This window comes from Moschus berezovskii, chromosome 28 (assembly GCF_049115385.1).
Source record: "Moschus berezovskii isolate FMDL1 chromosome 28, NW_MosBer_1.0, whole genome shotgun sequence".
Classification (NCBI taxonomy): Eukaryota; Metazoa; Chordata; class Mammalia; order Artiodactyla; family Moschidae; genus Moschus; species Moschus berezovskii.
The window spans coordinates 14,199,979-14,218,800 of record NC_142487.1 but is presented as its reverse complement, the minus strand read 5'-3'; the positions used below and the strand labels follow the sequence as shown (position 1 = coordinate 14,218,800).

Here is an 18,822-nt window from a genome sequence, read left to right as displayed (position 1 = left end):
CTCCCCCGGTCCATCTCTGTCTGAAACCCTGCAGCAGAGAGGAAGACTGCTGCCCCAGCCCGCGGGAAGTCCTTCTCCAAGCGCAAACACTGCAGGGAGGATCACTGGGGGCAGCCAGCACCCTGACGTGTGGGCTGACTCCGAGGGACTCTCCGGTCTATCTCGCCTAAATATCACCTGGAATCAACTGATTAGAGACAAGCTAAAAAAGGACAATTGGAGAAATATGAATATGGGAGATACAACGATATTATTAAATAATTGTTAATTTTCTCAAATGTGATAATGGCCTTGAAGTTATGGAGGAGAGAGCACTTGTTCTCAGGAGACACAGCTGAGATGTTTAAGGGTCAAGTACTGTGATTTCCGCAATTTACTCTCGAATGGTTCAGCCAAATACACATGCGTGCACACACACACAGACACACACGTGCGTTAAACTAATATGGCAAAATGTTAGGAAGTGTTGAATGTAGGTAGTGGGTATCTGGGTGATCATCTAGCTTTTTCAGTTTGTGTGTGTGTGTTTGAAAATAATCATATTATAAAGTTAGGGCCAAAATCCCCTGGATATTTTGTCTACAGAGGCTGCCCTCATAGACTCTGTGATTTGAGTGGTCCAGGGGGTGCTGAGAACGAGGAGTTGAACAAGCTTCCCAGGTGTCCCTGATGCAGGTGATCCTTGGAATCCATCGGGAAAATGCTGCTCTGACAGCCTAAGGTCCAAAGGTAGAAACCCAGGCTCAGCTGCTCATTCTTGCTGGGGCAGCACCTTCCGCGCCCAGGAGCCTCCGTGCTGCAGCCTTGGCTCCGGACACACTGCCCGGCACTCCAGCAACTTTCCACTGCTTAGACAGCACGCTTACCTCCTGGCCTTCGCTCAGAATGTCCCTTCTGGTTTTTTTTCCCTTTACCTCCCAATCTCCATTCTCCCCCATTTCCATGGCCAACGTATACCATCTCCACATCCCCTCCTCCAGGAAGACTGGGTCAGTCACCCCTTTTTAGGTTCTCCTACAGAACCCCCAGCAGACGTGATTCCTGCTCTCTGGTCTGTGTTGCTCACTAGCATGAGAACCCCTAAAGAGTCCCCCTGTGGAATCCTCAGGGCTCTTCCCAAAGTCTCTGGCTTCCCTCCTCCTAGGTATGGTGAAGGGTCCCACTGCCCAGCCCCTGGAGGGGAGTGGAACCTCCCCACTGGCTAGTTCTGGCCAATGAACTATGATCCCAAGTGGAAGACCTTCTGCAGACTTTTTTTTAAATCCAATCCAGCAAAGGCAATGGCAATCCACTCCAGTACTCTTACCTGGAGAATCCCAGGGACAGAGGAGCCTGGTGGACTGCCGTCTATGGGTCCCACAGAGTCAGACACGACTGAAGTGACTTAGCAGCAGCAGCAGCAGCAATGCACATTAGAGAGGGTGGGCCCCTGGGAGCCTGGGTCCCTGAGTAGGTATAACGTACACAGCCTCTTGATGATCTGTGCCAAGCAGGCACTTTTGAAGAGAAGAAACCTAACTGTTCTAGTCACTGTGACGGGTTTGTTAATGCAGCATGACCTAGCCCAGCCTTACCCACTTCTATATCCCCAAACACCTGGCCCAACTGCTAGCACAATATGATACAATTCCTATCACTTTTTTTTGGCTGTGGAACTAGCCTCAAAGACCAGACAGATGCTCTAAGTCCTGGTGACACGGGACTTTCCATGGAGGTGCCCCAAAGTATCCCTGCCCAGAGAGGTACAGGTGCCACCTCCTCTGACCTCTGAACAAGTCAGACAGGCTCCCGATGGACCCTGAGTTAACCGTGAGCCTCCATCTCCCTTTTGCCCTGGCCATGGCTCCAGGAGGAGGGGAGGAACCTCCTACCCCCCCGCCCTGCTTGTTAACTTGTGAAGACCCTTCAGCCCTCGCACCGTCTCTGCAGAAAGCATCAGAAAGGACCCCGGGCTCACCCCAGAGGACCCCAGCTACCACTGCAGCTTCTGGAAAAGTTCTGGAGGAAAGAAAGTGTGTCCCCCTGCCTCTTGCGGCCCCAATCTCTATGGCCCTTTTCTCTCACCAGCTTGTCCCAGTCCCAAGCACGCCTCCCCCCTAACCCGTCCCCAGGGACTGCAGGAGCTAAAACGATCCAGCGTGAGGATGGAAGGCCACGGCCGGGAGGCAGCCTGGCAGCACTCGGGTGAGTGGGAAACCCCCTGTGCTTCTGGCCGCTGCACATCCAGGGAAGAAGCAGGCGGAGGCAGGTCAGAGCTGCGGCTGCTTTACCCACGGACCCCCTGCGGCCCAGACTGATCCTCACACCTCCCGGCTTGTGATCCTTAAGGACAGTGAATTTTCAGATGCTTTGAGATGATGGGTATTTTGTTTCCTCTTCCCAGCTGAAGGCAGGGCAGAGCAGCCGATGGGGTGAGAGGTGTGCAGAGTGGGACAGTCGCAGAGGAGACCTCAGGGTGCAGGAACACTGGACTTCTCCTTGTTGCTGATTCGATGTTCCTGGGACCGCAGGGTGGCACGGCCCAGCCCTGGGCTTGCTCTCTGGACTCCTCACGCTCAGCGGGGCCGGGGCGGCTGCTACGCTTGTCCAAGGTGGCTCTGCAAGGAGGAGCCTGTAACCCTGCTCACATCTGTGGACGGCCTGTATTGCCCAAAGCCCTTCCACACCCCCTTTGTGCTCAGACCCTGATAGCCCCTAAGCCGGGAGGGAAGAAAAATACTGTCCGTGTTCGATAGTGGACAAGTTCATCGGAGAAGCGAAAAAGTGCCTTGGCCCCCATAGCAAGTCAGTGACAGAACCCAGATGGATCCGGGGCCTGGAGACCCCTCTGACCAGTGTCCTGCCCGCTTTGCTCTGTTCTAAGTAAGAAAAGGTGAAAAGAGCTTTCCAGAAGGGTCACACTTGGGCTCCTGTGCACGCACGCACACACACTCACATACACACACTTTCAAACTCTGCCCCATAGAGAGGAATATTGCTGGGGCTCGGAGACAGAAGCCCACACGGGAGACCTCTGAGCCGCTGCAAGCACGGTCCTGACCCCGCTGGGTGTCGCCAGGCTGGGGCTGTCAAAGTGCCCGGGAGCCAGGAAGGGCCGTCCCAGCCAAGCCTCTTGTTGGCCTTTGTTCCTCATGGTGACCAGTGGACGCAGGTGGCCAATGGGTTCCTCACGGTGAACACACAGCTGCTGGTGGGCCCCGGGGGCTCATCTGGTTCAAATTCTCATAATTGGACTCCTGAGCCTGGGGCCTGTGGACAGGAGAAAGTTGGCTGACCACCCAAACAGGAGAGGTCTCTGACTGCCCAAACCCCAGCCCAGGAAAGGGTGGAAGCGGGGATGAGATGGGCGTCAGGGGCCTGCGTCCAACAGGGCCTGGAGACCAAGCGAAGGTTGGAGGCTGGGCAGCAGCAGAACTTGCAGGCCAGAGAAGGGACGCCCAGGTGACAGCATCCCAGATCAGAGTCTCTGTTTTCTCAAAGGGATATTGTCTGTGGCTTCAAAACCCACCTGCACGCCAGGCCTCCTGAGCGCCAGATGCTTTCCTGACTTCCGGGACATCCTCCTGGGCCTCTCAGGCCTACATGCCCCATGCCCTACATGCCCACGTGCCCACCTGAGGCTCTCCACCGCACCTCTTCTCTCCCCATCTTCAGCTCTGTAAGCGGCACCAGGGTTTCAGCTCCAGAACTGCTGGCTCCCTCCTTTGCGTGCGCTGCCCACCAGGCCTCTGTCTGCCCTGCCTCTGTGTGCCCCATCTCCCCACCCTCTCTGCTGCCACCTTCAGCCAAGCAACCAAGCCAGCCGTAGTCCTGATCAACAGCCCTCACAGGTCTCCTGCCTCCACTCCTGTTCAGACGGGGCCATTTGCCTACTTAAACCACTCACTGACTTCCCATCGCACTCAGGGTGAATCCCGCAGCCTGCCTGCCTTCCCTGCCCTCTTCCTGGGTCACGCCTGAACCTTGCCTCCTGGTTGCTCCCAGCACCCTTACCTGCCCATATGGGTGCCTGCCTCCCATCTCTCGGTGTCCTCAGATAGGATGACAGGTCTGAAGCAGCTACAACCCAGTGGCACCTCCCTCTCCTGGGGCTTTACTCTATCACCTTGTTCATTTTTTTTTTTTTTTCTTTTCACAGCTCTTACTTTATAATCTAAGATCTCTTGTTTAGGTATTTATTAAAATTCTCCACATTCAAGTATGAGTTCTCTGAGATGGAGGATTTTTGCTTTACTTTTAGCATCCAAAACAATGCCCAGTACATGATAGGGATCAACAGATATTTTGAGCAACGGTCAGCTTTCTGATTTAGGTGCCCTGGTGCAATAGTAAGTTAGTAAAGAAAAGGGACTTTGCACAGGTATTCGAGAATGTGGGGGACTGCTGAGTGGGCATCTGCAGAGAGGGTTCTGGGCTGGCAAGGCGGCTCTCCCAGACCCCAGGCCCAGGTGGAGCGGAGCTATAGGAGTGCCTAGGCTTGTCCAGTGAGTCAGCTCGTCACGTGAGGTGGCCAAAGTACTGGAGTTTCAGCTTCGGCATCAGTCCTTCCAATGATTCCTTGTTCAGTATCCTATCATTTTCCCTTTTGATGCTGTTCATGGGGTTCTCAAGGCAAGAATACTGAAGTGGTTTGCCATTCCCTTCTCCAGTGGACCACATTCTGTCAGATCTCTCCACCACGACCCGTCTGTCTTGGGTGGCCCCACACGGCATGGCTTAGTTTCATTGAGTTAAACAGGGCTGTGGTCCATGTGATCAGATCAACTAGTTTTCTGTGATTATGATTTCAGTGTGTCTGCCCTCTGATGCCCCTTCTGATTCATGGGGTCGCAAAGAGTCGGACACGACTGAGCGACTGAACTGAACTGAGGCTTGTCTAAGGGGTCCGAGACGACTGTCACCGGCTTCCTGCCCGCCCCCCCCAGCCCCGCCCAAGCATCCCAGACAGCGCTTGTTCTTCAACATGGGCCTTCATCTGGACAGACACCAAGAAGGGGTAAGGTCCATACTTCCTACCTTTTAGATCTGTGGGCCCTCAACTAAGCTCTCAGTACCTCTACTGACTTTGTGTTTGCAAAGCTTTCATTCAGCAGGGAGTCTGAGACAATGATTGCCCGATGGTGGCTTTTGTGTGGATCTGTTCTAGAACACTGGGCACTACGGGAGGAAAAACACCATCTTCAGGGGGTACCGCTAGGTGCAGAGATAAGGCAGACATGGAAAAAATGACCTTCAACAGCATGGACACCAGGCAGCTGGCCTGGGAGACAGGCCAGTGTGAGGCCCAAGACAGTGCTGGGAATGCGGTGGGACGGGAGTGCAGAAGCAGGTCCGTGTGGCCTGGTCTCAGCTTTGGTGGACTGAAGGAGCGGGAGCTTCAAGAGGCAGCAGGGACAGCCTTGACACTGAGAAGGGCTAGAACCCCTGCCCTGGCCCATTGTCTGTTGTTTCTTCTTACGCCACTCTGCCTGAGAAACCCGCTCCCCTTTGCCAGTGGGAACCAGAGAGGGGCGAGGAGGGGGTGGGCTAGCTCGCTTACCTTGGCGGAGCGTCCGGGGTGACTGGGTGCCCTGTGTGAGGAATGGAGAGAGCAGGCATGAATCCATGCGGTGGCCTCTGGGCTCCAAGCCCTGCTGCCCATCCCACCCTGCCGTGAGAGCGGTCTGGAGGGAGACGAGCTAGCCAGCAGAATGTGAAGGAGTGACCTGAACGATGAGAGTTACCTAGTTAGACGGGGAGTGAGGAGCACACCTAGCAGGGAGACCTGCTTTCCTGAGGCCCCTGAAGCACAGAATTCTTGGTGGGTTTGAAGACCCTGTGAGAAAGCCAGCACGGCCCCAGCAAAGATGGCAGCCAAGGCAACTGTGGAAAATTTTGGATTTCATCCTGGGAGAGTCTGAGGCTGGTGCTGAGCTGAGAGGCTCGGGAAGCCCCTTCTCTGGGGCACAGAACAAATCTCCCATCCAGCTTAGTGAGAGTAGGGAGGGGTGACCACAGCTCTCTGAAGATAGCTTGCTAGTTCCAGCTTCCACGCTTGGGTAGATGCTGTTCCCTCTGCTAGGAACACTGCTAGCTCCTTGTTCTCCCAGCTCCCAGCTGCTTACAGCTTTTGGTTTAGCCTCCCTGTACCGTGCACAGCCTTGCCGCCTGGCTCCTGTTCTGATGCCCCATCAGAGAGAGGCCTCTGGGCCTCTGCAGTAGCTGGGCTGACCGCACTTCTCTCTGCAGACTGCAATTATCTGCTTACTTCTCAGCATCCCATTCAAGGGCAGGGCACCATGTCATATTCATCTCTGTGTATTTACAGCACCTATGCAGCATGTAGTTGGTGCTCGGGATGCTGTTGCAACCTAATGAATGAAATGGTGCTATTTTGGAAAGCCTGTGTGTGGTCAGGGCCCTTCCGGATGAGTCATTTATGGGGCACTGCAAAAGGGCGAATCTGTGTCTCTGTGACTCTAGGTTGGAGGCAAGCTCCCTAACCTCTCTGGCTTCAGCTTCCTGATGGTAAAATGGGCTCACACTGGCTGGTACCTCCTGGGCTTGACCCGGGAGGAGAAGGAGACGCACAGGTGCATAAATGATGTCCCAGTTGTGTCATGCCAGGTGGTCAGCCTGGAGGAGAGCCCCACTTGCCCTCAGCACCCATCCTGGCCCAGGGTCGCACCCACCTAGGCGATGATGGGCAGCGGCCCCAGCGCCTAAAACGCCAAGCAGCAGCAGTGCCTTGAGGCCGAGCGCGCCGAGCAGGAGGGTGGTCGCCGAGGCCCTGGAGGCGCCGTGGAAACGAAACAAGTAGACGCTGGCTTCGGCGCGGCCCAGGCTGTTGGAGGCCGTACACGTGTAGCGGCCGTCTTGGGCCAGCGCGGGCAGCTCGGCGGTCACCTGGTGGCCGTGATCATGACCTGGGCTCCGCGTGAAGGCTGAGCCGTTGCCCAGGGCCGGGCCGGACCAGGCGAGGGCGGGCGGTGGCTCCCCTTCAGCCGTGCAGAGCGCGTGGAAGGCGTACCCTGGGCCTGGCAGCACAGAGATGTTGACGATCCTCGGGGCGGCTGCGGGCGTCGGCGGAAGGAGGCCCCGGGAGAAAGCAAAGCGCAGTCAGAGCAGCGGCGGGCAAAGGAAAGGGCAAGGGGCAGCCCTCCCCTGTCCCCTTCCCGGAGAGGGTTGGAGGAGGGAGCGGGGATAGGATATACGAGGAAGGAAGAGACGCTCGGGGCGCCAGGGCGTCTGGGTTCCCAGAACAGGTGTGGCCTTTGGCAAGTTATTCCATCGCTCTGGGCCTTAGTTTCTTCACGTGTAAAATGGGGATCACTTATTTTATGAGGTTCTGGGGAAGATGTGACAAGTTAATTCATGTGGGGTGCCTGGTCAAGTGCTTTCTGAACGTCATTACTAAGTGACAGCGCATGATTGGGGCTTCCCCAGGTGGCCCTAGTGGTAAAGAACCCACTTGTGAATGCAGGAGACAGAAGCGGGTTCCATCCCTGGGTCTGGTAGATACCCTGGAGAACGGAATGGCAACCCACTCAGTATTCTTGCCTGGAGAACCCCATGGACAGAGGAGCCTGGTGGGTCGGGGTCGCAAAGAGTGGGACGCCACTGAAGCGACAGCATGCACGCAGGCAGCCGCAGGATCGGGGCGGGGGTGGGGGTGCCATCTGCTGGAGCGATTTCAAGGGCACTCCCCAGACAGCCTCACTGACATCTAAAGTGGAGACGGATTCACCGAATCCGTGAGACTGAGGCGGACGAGTCCGAGGAAACGGAAATGCGTCAGACAGGTTGCCCAGCCAGCCCACGGGCACATGAGTGGTTCTTGGCAGAGCCAAACTAAACCCAGAACGCCTGGGTCCCCCACAGCGGGGGTCTCGGATTTTTCAAAAAAGCTCCTTAAGTCATTCCAGAGCTAGCCAGGCTTGAGAATCACCTTTCTAGGATCCTGCCCCTCGCCCCCATCCTTAAACCTCAGGGTCTAGCGAAGTGGTGGGCACGTGGTGGGCTCCCTGTGCCCCCATCAGTGCACACGGCCCACTGCAGTCCTTGCCATATTTAAGGTGATCGTTCCTCTTTTTTTCTCCCCGCTAGTCTAGTCTCCGGGCTGTTGGGGCACACTCACTCTCCAGGAGCTTCATTGCGGCACCCATCCCAGGCTCCACCCAGCCCGGCCTGGGGCCAGGATTCCGCGGCCTTTGAACCAGTTACGGGGGGCGGGCTTGTGGCCCTTGCAGGTGTGAGAGCACCCTGCTCTAGAGGAAGGGGTGTGCCCGTTGTAACCCCTCGGATCCCAGCCCAGAGCCCGCACCGAGAGCCCCGCGGGGCGCGGCGAGCGAAGTCGGGCTGCGCGCTCACCGGTCACGCGGAGCCGGACGCCCTGGCGGCTCTCGTAGCGGTCGTGGACGTCGCCCGCGAACTCGACGCGGCAGAAGTAGCGGCCGCCGTCGGCCAGCGCCGGGCGCTCGATGCGCAGCGACAGGTCGTTGCGGCGCGGGTTGCCGAGCAGCCGGAAGCGGCCGTGCAGGCTGAGCGCCGTCTGGCACAGCTCGCTGCCGCGCGCCGCGGCGCAGCGGAACACCTGCGGGCCGGCGAACGGCTCGCCCGCGCGCCAGATGGCCGTGAGCGGCCCGTCGTAGTGGCGGTGCGGGTGCGTGAAGGTGCAGGGCAGCACCGCCGCCTCGCCCGCCGTCGCGCTCACCTCGGCCGGCACCTGCATGGACCAGCGCTGCGCGGGCGCACCTGCGGGCAGGCGGGCGGGCGGGCAGCGCGGGCGCGTGCGTCCACCCTACCCGCACCCGAGGGGCCTGGAAACCCCCGGGAAGCAGGAAGCGCCCTCCTCCCCTCGCGAGTCGGGGTGGGGGGCGAGTCTGGAAACCCACCCCAGGACTCCAGAGGCATCTCCCAGGACCTTGACTCCCGTGACTTTGTAGGTCCCTGGATCCTCCCCTGCCCCTCCTGCTCCCCTCTCCCTATCCCCGCTTCCCTGGGACTGTTTGCTTCACTCAGGAAGGTCCCACCTCACCTACGGGGCCCAATGTTCCCAACCTCTTCTCCATCAAGCCTGCCCTGCTTCAGAAAATCCCAGGGATCGTGTGGTTACGTGTGTCCGTAAGACTTCCCCATCCCCAACCCCCCACCTGATGATGATAATAGTAAAGGCACTTACTGTTCATCTCTGTGTTGAGCAAGTTCCCAGTGGTATCTCTCTTAGTCCTCACAAGTGATCCTAGAGGTAAGAAGAGTTAGCCCCAGGTTACATGTTAATAAACCAGGGCACAGAGAGATTGAGTCTGAGGTCACACAGTTACGATGAGGCAAAGCTGATGTTCAGACTTAGGACTGCCTGACTCCTCTGCTGCGCTCTAATGCACTAAGGGCATAGAAACTCCTATCCAAGGAGAGCAACATTCCCATTTACAGAGGGGCAACGGAGGCCTTAGGAGGGGGTGGTATGTTTTGAAGCTGATACATTGAGTTGGTGACTGAGGTTCCTCTGTACTGGTTTCACCCAAGTGGGCTTTCCAATAGGCCAGTGTCCAGACAGGGAGCCGAGAGACCAAGAGGGGCAGCCCTTTATGCTCCCTCCTCGCTTTGTACAAGTGCTTTTGGCCTCAGGTTTCCCCACCTCCCATGTCGTGGGCCTCTGAAGTGTGGCTGAGCTGAGGTCTGCAAGCTGCAGCTTAGGGAGGGCTGGAGATCACTCACTGCCTCTGTTGTTGCAGATGTGTGCTTCTTTGGGAGAGGGGTGAACCAGGTGGGTGGATGGGTGTCAGTGCTGAGAGGATCAGACCAAGGGGTGCCTCCTCAAGGGGCGGGGGCAGGCTGAGTTGCTGGTGCCTGGGTGCAGGGATCTCTACAGGGAATAGTATAGAAGCGCCCGTATTTCCAAAGGGCTTTGCAATTTGCCAAGTTCTTTCACATACATCACATCACATGACTCAAAGTCCGGTGCTCTTTGCTCTTGGCAGTAGCCCAGCTTGTATCTTGGGCGGGAATCCCCTCGGCTCACAGCTGGCAGACCATCCTCCAGGGAACCCATCCCATCTATGAATAATCTACAGGTCAGGGCATTCCTCCTGGGCACTCAGACTCAGGACTGCCTGACTCCTTTGCTGCATGCTAGTGCAGTTAGGGCCTAGAAACCCGGGCCTTATCCAAGGAGAGCAACATTCCCAGAACCACCATCTCCTGCCCCTCACGTGACCACTGTCGCTGTCTGGAGCCTTCTCCTCCCCTCCCCGTGATGGCCCTCCCAGCTCCCAGCATGGCTCTCCTGGACCCATAAGCCTCGTCCTCTCTGGCAGATGTCCCAGCCCTTCACCTGCCCCTCTCCATCCTCACTGGCCGCTTGGTACTCTCCCTGCAGTGTGGTGTCCTGACCGCGGGGCCTCCACATGTGCTGGGCCCGGCAGAGTGGGGTACAAATCGGGTTGTGTGAGCTGTGTCTCACATAAAACCTCACTTTGGGATTGTGCCGAGCTTGCAGTGAAATAAAATCACAACTTTTTATTTTTTCACACAGTCTGTTTCTAAGCCGAATCTCCTTTCTTCTGGATAAGTGGAAGTACGCTTTTGAACCCCAGCCAGGGACTCCACATCTATTCCTAGTAAGAGCTTGTATGCCCAGTTAATAATCAGAGGGCCTAGTTCCAAATTTGAGAAAACTTTCTGAAGGTTTGCTTGTTCATTCAGTACTTCTAGCTGCAGAAAGCATCTCCCAATCTTGAGGCTCAGCCCCTGCCTCAGTTTCCCTGCGTTCCCACCCTCTGTGACCTCAGCCTCCTCTGACCTCCTGTCTCTCACAGGCATCATGGAGCCAGGCATCGATTCCCCAGGGACTGTTTGATGTTGCTCTGGACACATTCCCCCCTCAAAGTCAGGCACTGTGACCAGAGCTGGGGCTACAAAGAACAAGAGAATAATTTATCAGCCTATTGGAGCTCACAGCTCAGAAAGGGTGCCAGGTCTGTGAACCCATAGTTACACTAAAGCCTGCCAGGAGGGATACGAACAGTGATCTCTCTGTCTGAATGTGGGGTGGGGCCCTTTCACTCACCAGCTCCCTCCTACTTGTCCCCAGAGCTCGCTGAGTCATCCTACAGTGGGAGGCTTTCCTTGAGCCCCAAGCGTGGTTCTGGCGCCCCTTTCCCCATGCCCCAGAACTCAATTGCGTCTTTTGTCCAGGCACCCAGGGGCTCCTGGAGGGCAGGGACCATGGGTGGGGGTCGTATTTGTGCGGCTGTAGCCCAACATGCACCTGCCACGTAGTAGCTGATGTTGACTTGAATCGCTGTGAGAGAGCAGAGGGAAGGAGCCCAGGTTGGCAGGAAAGGTGGGTGGAGGGGGTTGATTGGAGGCCCCACGAGAGGGGAGCTGCTGCCTCGGAAGGGTCTTGGGAAAGGAGTGGGGTTTGAGGTAGGCTGCAGGCATTCTAGGCAAAGGGCGAAATGGAATACGGATATCACCACAGTGGACTCAGATGTGGGAGGATGGGGGCCAGAGGACATGTGCTCTGGAGCTTGGGGGGAGACATTGAGAATCTTATTTCATAAGCACAGCAATCCATGCATGGGGTACTGTTACTGGCCCCCCTTTGGAGAAGGAGATCTGAGGCTCAGAGAGTCGAGAGACTTGGCCAGGTCACTTGACCAACCAGGCAGAGGCAAGTCTTCCCCTTGAAGTGTCACTGAGCAGGACCCTATGAGGCCTCCGCAGGATAGACCCCCACCCATGTCTTCCACCTGCCTTTTGTCTGTAGAAAAACCTTCGTCAAAGAATAAACTTCATCAGAGAAGTGGGAAAATGCAAAAAGAAAGGAAAACAATCAAGCAGGACGAAACAATAATACTTTAGCCAATAAACAATGTCAAGGACCCTTAGGTCTTCCTCAAGGACTATGGGGCTTCTTAGGTGGTGCTAGTGGTAAAGAACTTGCCTGCCAATGCAGGAGACAGAAGAGATGCAGGTTCGATCTCTGGGTCTGGAAGATCTCCTGGAGGAGGGCATGGCAACCCAGTCCAGTGTTCTTGCCTGGAGAATCCCATGGACCGAGGAGCCTGGCGGGCTCCATAGGGTTGCAAAGAGTTGGACGTGACTGAACGATTTTTCACACCCGCACAGGACTATAGATGATAGTCTGTGCATGTCCTTTAGCTGTTTTTGCAGATACTGAAACGCCCACCAGGTAGAAGAAGTTAACTGTATTCAGCCCGCAAGTGCATAGACCCCAGACCAACTGAAACCAGAAGATGATGCTGACTCCTGATTACGTCACCAGCAACCAATCAGAAGAATGTCTGTGAGCCCATCACACCCTGCTCCTTGAACGTTATATGATCCCTCACTACCCTTCCAGGGCAGGACACACAGCCGAGGTCACCAGGAGGCCCACATTCTTCCCAGTGTCCAAAAGGCAGTGTTGAGGGCATTAGCCCTTTGCCTGGCAAAGTAATAAAGCTATTTCTTTCTACTTCACCCCAAACTCTGTCCCCAAGACTTAATCTGACACTGGTGTACAGAGGCTGAATTTTGACTACATGTGGGTCATGTCCCTGGACTCTGTCTGCCTGAGGATGGCAGCCTGGGTTGGGAGCATCCTGGCGTGTGGTACAGATGATCGGCCAGGGCCCTTCCTTCCCTGAATGAGTTCTGCTCTAGGAGGAGAGAGGGCTCACAGAGGCCCCTTCACCAGGTGTGACAGTTTACCTGCTGTGTGGGCTTCCAAGAGGCAGCGCTGGGACTCACTACTGGATGAGTCCACCCGGGGAACTCGAGGTGAGGGAAGTCCCGACAGGAATTACCCAGGGAGCAAGTGCATTTGCTTTGGCAGGAATCCAAGCTCCCCAGTTCCCGTGACATTTACCATTCCTTCGAGAAGCTTCTGCATATCTCTTAGGACAGGGCAGGGATGGCCCCTGAGCTGGAACCACAGCCTCTTTTCTCTGTCAGCCTCCGAGTGTCAATGGGAGGCCTGCATTCTTCCTATTGGCTGAAATGCCTCCCCTCAATGGTGGGCCACGGGGTGTGGTAAAGAGCACTCATGCTTTGGTGTAGCTGAAGGTGGATGACATTCTCACTTGTCTGGAGGACCCAGTCTGTCCCTGGCACTATTCTAGGCCGATCCACTTATAGGGAGATCTTTGGGCGATATCTGTTGCTTAATGTCCCGTCTCAGGCTCCTCTGCTGAAAAATGGGGAACATGGTACTTTCCTCATAAGATTGAGGATGGAATGAAGTCACCCATGAAGGCCACCCAGGCAGTGCTGCCACTCAGCGAATGCTCAGCAATGTTAGTTCCCTCCTTCACTAGCTCTGCAAACAGACTGGGACCAGGAGGGAGCAGGGGGCGGTGCTTTCCAGTGGTGTGGAAAGAGGACTCTGGGCAGAAAACTCAAGCAACGCAGTGGGGGGACTGTTTTGGCTCCAGACACTGCACTATCTGTGGCTCAAGTTGACACCTTAGGCATGCAATAGCACAGGCCTTGCTCTTAGCTAACCTGAGATTTATGTATGTTTTCACTCAATAGATGCTTATTGAAGGTCTGTCAGGTGCTTAACCATGTGCCAGGTGTTGGGGATACAGTTACCATACCAATCAGTTGCCTCCTTAGTGTGTTTACAAACTGACTCAGCCTCTGTTTGTTTTTCATTTACTTACAATTCTAACAAGCTTGTTTAATTATCTTCTCAGCCTAGGGAAATAACAGATTGAAAAGCTAGAAAGTGACTTCTGTTTGTAGGTCCACTGAAAGCAGCTAGGGATGATAATCAGTTTTCTGTCAGGGAGGAGGGTTCGGAAAAAATAATATGATGACTCAGGATGGAAATGATCAAAGTGCAGCACAAATGGGGCCCTTCAGAGGACAAGTAAGTGCAGAGGGCCTTGAGGCATCATTCCCCGCTGCAGGCTGGTGGGACAGATGCTCACGGCCATGACCTGAGTCACTTTGGAAGGGTTCATTGCCGTGAGAGACGTGCCCCTCAGATGGGGTCTCAGGCTCTGTCTGGGGCTATAGCCCTGGCTAGACTGGCCATGCCTTTATGACTTTAGGGGAATCCTTGTAGCTCTGGCTTCAGCAGGCTCATCTGTGAAATGATGTCTGCAGATGTTTACTAAGGAGACTTTTAAATCTAAAAGTCTATGTCGGAAAATGATATCTTGATAAAAACGACAAAGATGTCTAGCAAGCATTTTCGAAATATGGCAATTGAAAATTAATCGAGAGACTTTAGGTAACTTAAAACAAGCTATTAGTTATCCAGCAAATTCAGCTACTCGGCAAGAGGTGCCCACGTTTGATGGTCCCGCACAGCCACTTGCTAAGCTCTGAGTTGCTCCCATCTCCCCATGGTGACGATGATCACTGAGAGAGGTTGGTGGCTGCAGCACCGAGTACCAGCTTCTGAAGCCCTGTGCTAGGGGTGCCAGGGTGGGACGGACTTGGCGATAGAGACATCTGCAGAACCTCAACACCCCACTCTCACTTTTGCGATTCCTTCCTACCCTGCAGTTTGTTCTCAATAACTCTGCCTTCCGGGCCTGCACGTAGTGGTCCAGACAGGTTATCAGCGGAGAAAAAGTGAGAAAAGGGTGGAGACCAGAGGGAAAGGAGGGAGCAGAACCAGGAGCCCATCCTCCACTGAGAAGCAGACCCCACAGGTCCAGGGACAGGGGAGCTGCTGAAAGGCCTGACTGTTCCCCTCTGCCCTCGGTTGCCTGTTTCCCCTTTAACCCTTGCCTCTCTGGCTGCGTGGTGTGGATCTGGACCCCCTCGCTGGACTGATGGAGATGCAGAGCCATGAGCAGAGCCTGCCCCGGGGCCAGTGTCCATCACATGCTCTTGGGAGTTCTGATTCAGCCGTCCCTGATGTGCTCCCAGCTCCTACACCCCTCCTCCTCTGTGGGCAGGACTTCCGGGTCCCAGCTGCTGGCCACAGTAGCCACCAGGGACAGAGGAAGTGTCCTGGCTCATCCAATCTTCATTTCTTCCTGGGCCCATGATAGCAGTCCCTGACCTTTTCCCACGTCCCAAATAAACCCCCCACGACCTTGGGTGACTGTGCAAATCGTTTTACCTTTCCAGTTTGTTTTTCTGCCGGAGTTTAAAGCTAGCAAAGTAAGCTCCTCTGAGCCCCAAGCTTTGCCTCTGGCTCACCACCCACTGCACACAGGTGTAGGCAGTGTCAAGCGCAAGCCCGGCCCTTGGGAGACTCCAGGTCTCATCCAGGATCTGACACCCAGAAGTCCCCTGACCTCCTTGAGCACCCCTGAGAAGAGGTCTTCACTCAGTGGGGTTGTGGTGAAGAGGACATGAGCTGCCATCAAAGGCCCAGCACGATGGTCCTTCAGGTTGACAACCACTGTGGTCGCTGCACCAGTCATCAGAGATCTGGGGACCAACGGAGGTCTTGTCCAAGGTCACCAAGTGACCGGAGCTCCCAGACCACCACACTTCCCACCACCTCTCATTGCCCGCTTTCTGAAAGCAGATCTGTGGGGAGACAGAAAGGAAAGACAAAGAGTGTGGTGTGGGCCCCGGGGAAGAGGGGTCGCCGCTGGGCACCGGGCGCAGGTAGCGGGCCCCAGTGTGAGGGGGAAGGGAGGACATGGGAGGGGCGGGCGAGTTTCCTGCGTGAGTTCCTCCCACTTCACTTTTGCCAAAGGCCAGCCCAGGGCCCTGCGCTAGCTCAGAGGTGTCACAGGACGGGGGTCTCCCTGCCCTCGGGCCGCTGGAGCTCTGGCCTCTTGCAGGCCCGCCAGCCCACGGAGAGGCTCCCGGGTGAACGGCCCCAGAGGGGTTTCGGGCAGCGAGACGCTGCTCCCCGCAGAACCCACGACCTCCCGGTTTCAAGCAGGAAGCAGCTGCCGGCCGCGAGAAGAGGGGGTCCCCTCCCCGGGTGGGCTGCCACGGCTGCGACGGATGCCCAGCCTCCCTGAAGAATTGTGACACCCGGCTGGAGCATTTGTGTGGTTTGCATTTTGTACCTCAGCATGTGACTTGCTCATGCTTCCTCTAAGTTTTCTTTTTTTTTTTGTCTTTTTTGTCTGATTCATAGCTGCTGACTCTTAGAGGTGGAAAAAAAAAAAAAACCCAAACAAAACAGCCCTGGAAGCTGTCTGACTTGAGCAACATTTCACTGCCGTTTAACCTCCCAGCGGCTGAGCGCCAGGGCTGTGCTGGGGGCCTTCCACCCATGACCCGCTTCTCCTTCACGGCGCCCGGGAGGAGGCCCGGACCTCCGTTTAACGAGGCGCAGAGAAGTCAGGCAACCTGCAGGCGGCGCTAGTGGCAAAGAACCCGCCTGCCCTGCAGGCGATGCGAGAGACGCCGGTTCCATCCCTTGGTCCGGAAACCCCCCTTGTGGAGGGCATGGCAACCCATTCCAGTGTTCTTGCCTGGAGAATCCCATGGACTGAGGAGCCTGGCAGACTGCAGTCCATAGGGTCGCAAAGAGTCAGACACAACTGAAGTGACTAAGCATGCCCAGAGCCACCCAGGGGGCAAATAGCAGAACCAAGATTCAGGGCTTCTCTGACCCACTATCTGGTCTGCCCCCAGGCCTGGGGAGGGTCACCTCCGCTAGCCCCATCCTCTGTGTGGGATCCAACCCTAAATCATCCAGAAAGATGTCTGAATTGGGTCAACTTGGCCAAAGAAAGCCCCTCCCTATCAGCCACCACCACAAGGCTTTATGGGTGGGACCGTGGGCAGTATGGGGTGGGAGCTGGTGGTGTGGTCCCAGATTGAGGCACACATCCCCCAGAGCAGATCCCAGCTTCACCCGGCACCACTCCCTGAACCTCTTTGTGCCTCAGTTTTCTCATCTGTGAAAAGAGAATATAATAGTTCCTTCCTCATAGGATTATGATGCTTACTTGAATGACTATTAATACTTAAAGTGAGTGAATGGCTGAAAGTCGCTCAGTCGTGTCTGACTGTTTGTGATGCCATGGACTATACAGTCCATGGGATTCTCCAGGCCAGAATACTGGCGTGGGTAGCTTTTTCCTTCTCCAGGGGATCTTCCCAACCCAGGTCTCCAGTATTGCAGGCAGATTCTTTACCAGCTGAGCCACAGGGAAGTCCAGTGCTTACAGTGCCCAGCCCTTAATAGGAGGTACTTGCTGTTACTATTCAAATCAGCCCCAAATAGGACTCTGCTGAGTGCTGAAAGCTAGAGACAAGGGACTGAGGGCCCGGGAGTGGGAGTTTATGATCCAGTCGTGGAGACAGGACTCCACCTAAGGAAGACTAACAGTCTGGAGCACCGTGATATCAGTGGCCAGTGGCTGAACACAGAGAGGCCTGGATGCTGAGTCGAGGGACATCGTCACGAGAGGGATATCTCAGCCCGGGTCGGGTAGAAGAGAAGACTGGGGCCTGGACAGTGGGGACATGAGGATTGCCTTTGTCACTTATCCCAGTGGCCCTCGACTGCATCCTGCATCGGAATCACCCAAGAAGATGGTTGAAAATGCTGGTTCCCGGGCCCTGCTCCTGACATTTTCTGATTCTGCAGAGCAGAGCTGAAGAATGTGCATTTTAACAAAGATGTGCCTCCCCTGGGATTCTGATGCAGATGGTCTATGACCACTTTTTGAGACACACTGTTTCCAGGGACACCAACTCCTTAAGCTAAGTGACCTTAAGTGAAGTGATGCTGTTACTCAAGCCTGCTGCTAAGAGTTCCCACTCCCTTCCTGGGGTTCCTGCTGGGCAGAAGGGTGCCCTCGATCACTTGCCTACTGCCCACATGGAGGTGCCACCCTTACCCCCAATCAGCTGTGTGCTCTCCCCGCTTTCCCAGGGGGATCCCATTAAGATGCATCGCGCTTGGATGACAATACCACCTACAGTCTGTCCTCTCCAGAGCCGGCCCATTTTGCCCCCTGGGTCCTCACAGCAAAGGGCGCGGTAGGCGGCCTTTCTATAGGTGGGGACACTGAGGCCCAGAGGAGCCTGGCACTGCTTCAAGTCACCAGAACCCAAGGCAAAGCCTGGACTTAGAGTTATGGCTTCTGTCACCACAGCCTCCCAAAGTGCAACTCTCCCTTCTCACGGGCCTGGAGGCCCTGGCAACCCAGCTGCCCAAGTGTAGAGAGAAAAGACTGTCCCTCCAAGTTTATAAACACCTATTCTTTTCTGAAAATGCGCTGGAGAGAAGAGTGGGAAACTCACCCATCGGGACGATACACACCAAGCAGGCCAGGAGTCGGAAGGACCCTTCCATGCTGTGAGGTCCGGAGACCCCAGGCTGGCCCCACACTCAGCCAGGCCCCTGGCGAGACCCCTCCTTAGCGTGGGTGTGAGGGGGAAGGAAGATGGGAGAGGGTGGGCAGAGTGCCCGGGTCTGCACCCTGCAGGGCTCTGCAGGCGCCGGAGGAACTGAGAGGCAGCCAAGTGGGCCCAAGCATGATTAACTGAGACCCGTGGGGTTTAGTCATGTGGAAAACCAAGAGGGGAACCACTCGGATGATTTTCCAGGATGGGGAACAGAGAAGTGGATACGGAAGATGCAGGACACTTTCCTGTGGCCTCTGTCCCTTTGGAAAATCTGCTGTTCTTAGGCTTTCTTCCTTCTCTTGCTCCTGCCCTCTCCCTGCCTCCTTCTTTCTTTCTCTACCTCTTCCCACATTTTTAGTGTGCCAGGATGAGTTTTCATTTTGGTGAAGCTTCCCTGACAGCTCAGTTGGTAAAGAATCTGTCTGCAATGCAGGAGACCCTGGTTTGATTCCTGGGTCAGGAAGATCCACTGGAGAAGGGAAAGGTTACCCAGTCCAGTATTCTTGGGCTTCCCTTCTGGCTCAGCTGGTAAAGAATCCACCT

At 55.6% G+C, this 18,822-nt stretch overlaps 1 protein-coding gene across 1 annotated transcript; it reads right to left on the bottom strand.

Moving 5' to 3' along the window:
• Positions 1–240: 240 nt before the first annotated feature.
• On the bottom strand, positions 241–18,226 carry SIGLEC15 (sialic acid binding Ig like lectin 15). Its single transcript, XM_055417287.2, has 6 exons — positions 18,175–18,226; positions 9,161–9,220; positions 8,350–8,733; positions 6,672–7,052; positions 5,540–5,570; positions 241–3,249 (listed from the first exon to the last, which is right to left on the bottom strand). The coding sequence occupies exons 1-6, from the start codon at positions 18,224–18,226 to the stop codon at positions 3,168–3,170; spliced, it is 990 nt and encodes a 329-aa protein (XP_055273262.2). The 3' UTR covers positions 241–3,167.
• Positions 18,227–18,822: the final 596 nt, after the last annotated feature.

Bases quoted from the DNA above. Each gene is read 5' to 3' on its own strand.
- SIGLEC15 (XM_055417287.2), bottom strand. From the start codon at position 18,226: ATGGAAGGGTCCTTCCGACTCCTGGCCTGCTTGGTGTGTATCGTCCCG. The intron at 8,734-9,160 runs GTAAGTGCCTTT...GCCTGCCCGCAG, and splicing joins GCTCAACACAGAGATGAACA to GTGCGCCCGCGCAGCGCTGG. The intron at 5,571-6,671 runs GTGGGTGCGACC...TTCCTCACACAG, and splicing joins CGCTGCCCATCATCGCCTAG to GGCACCCAGTCACCCCGGAC.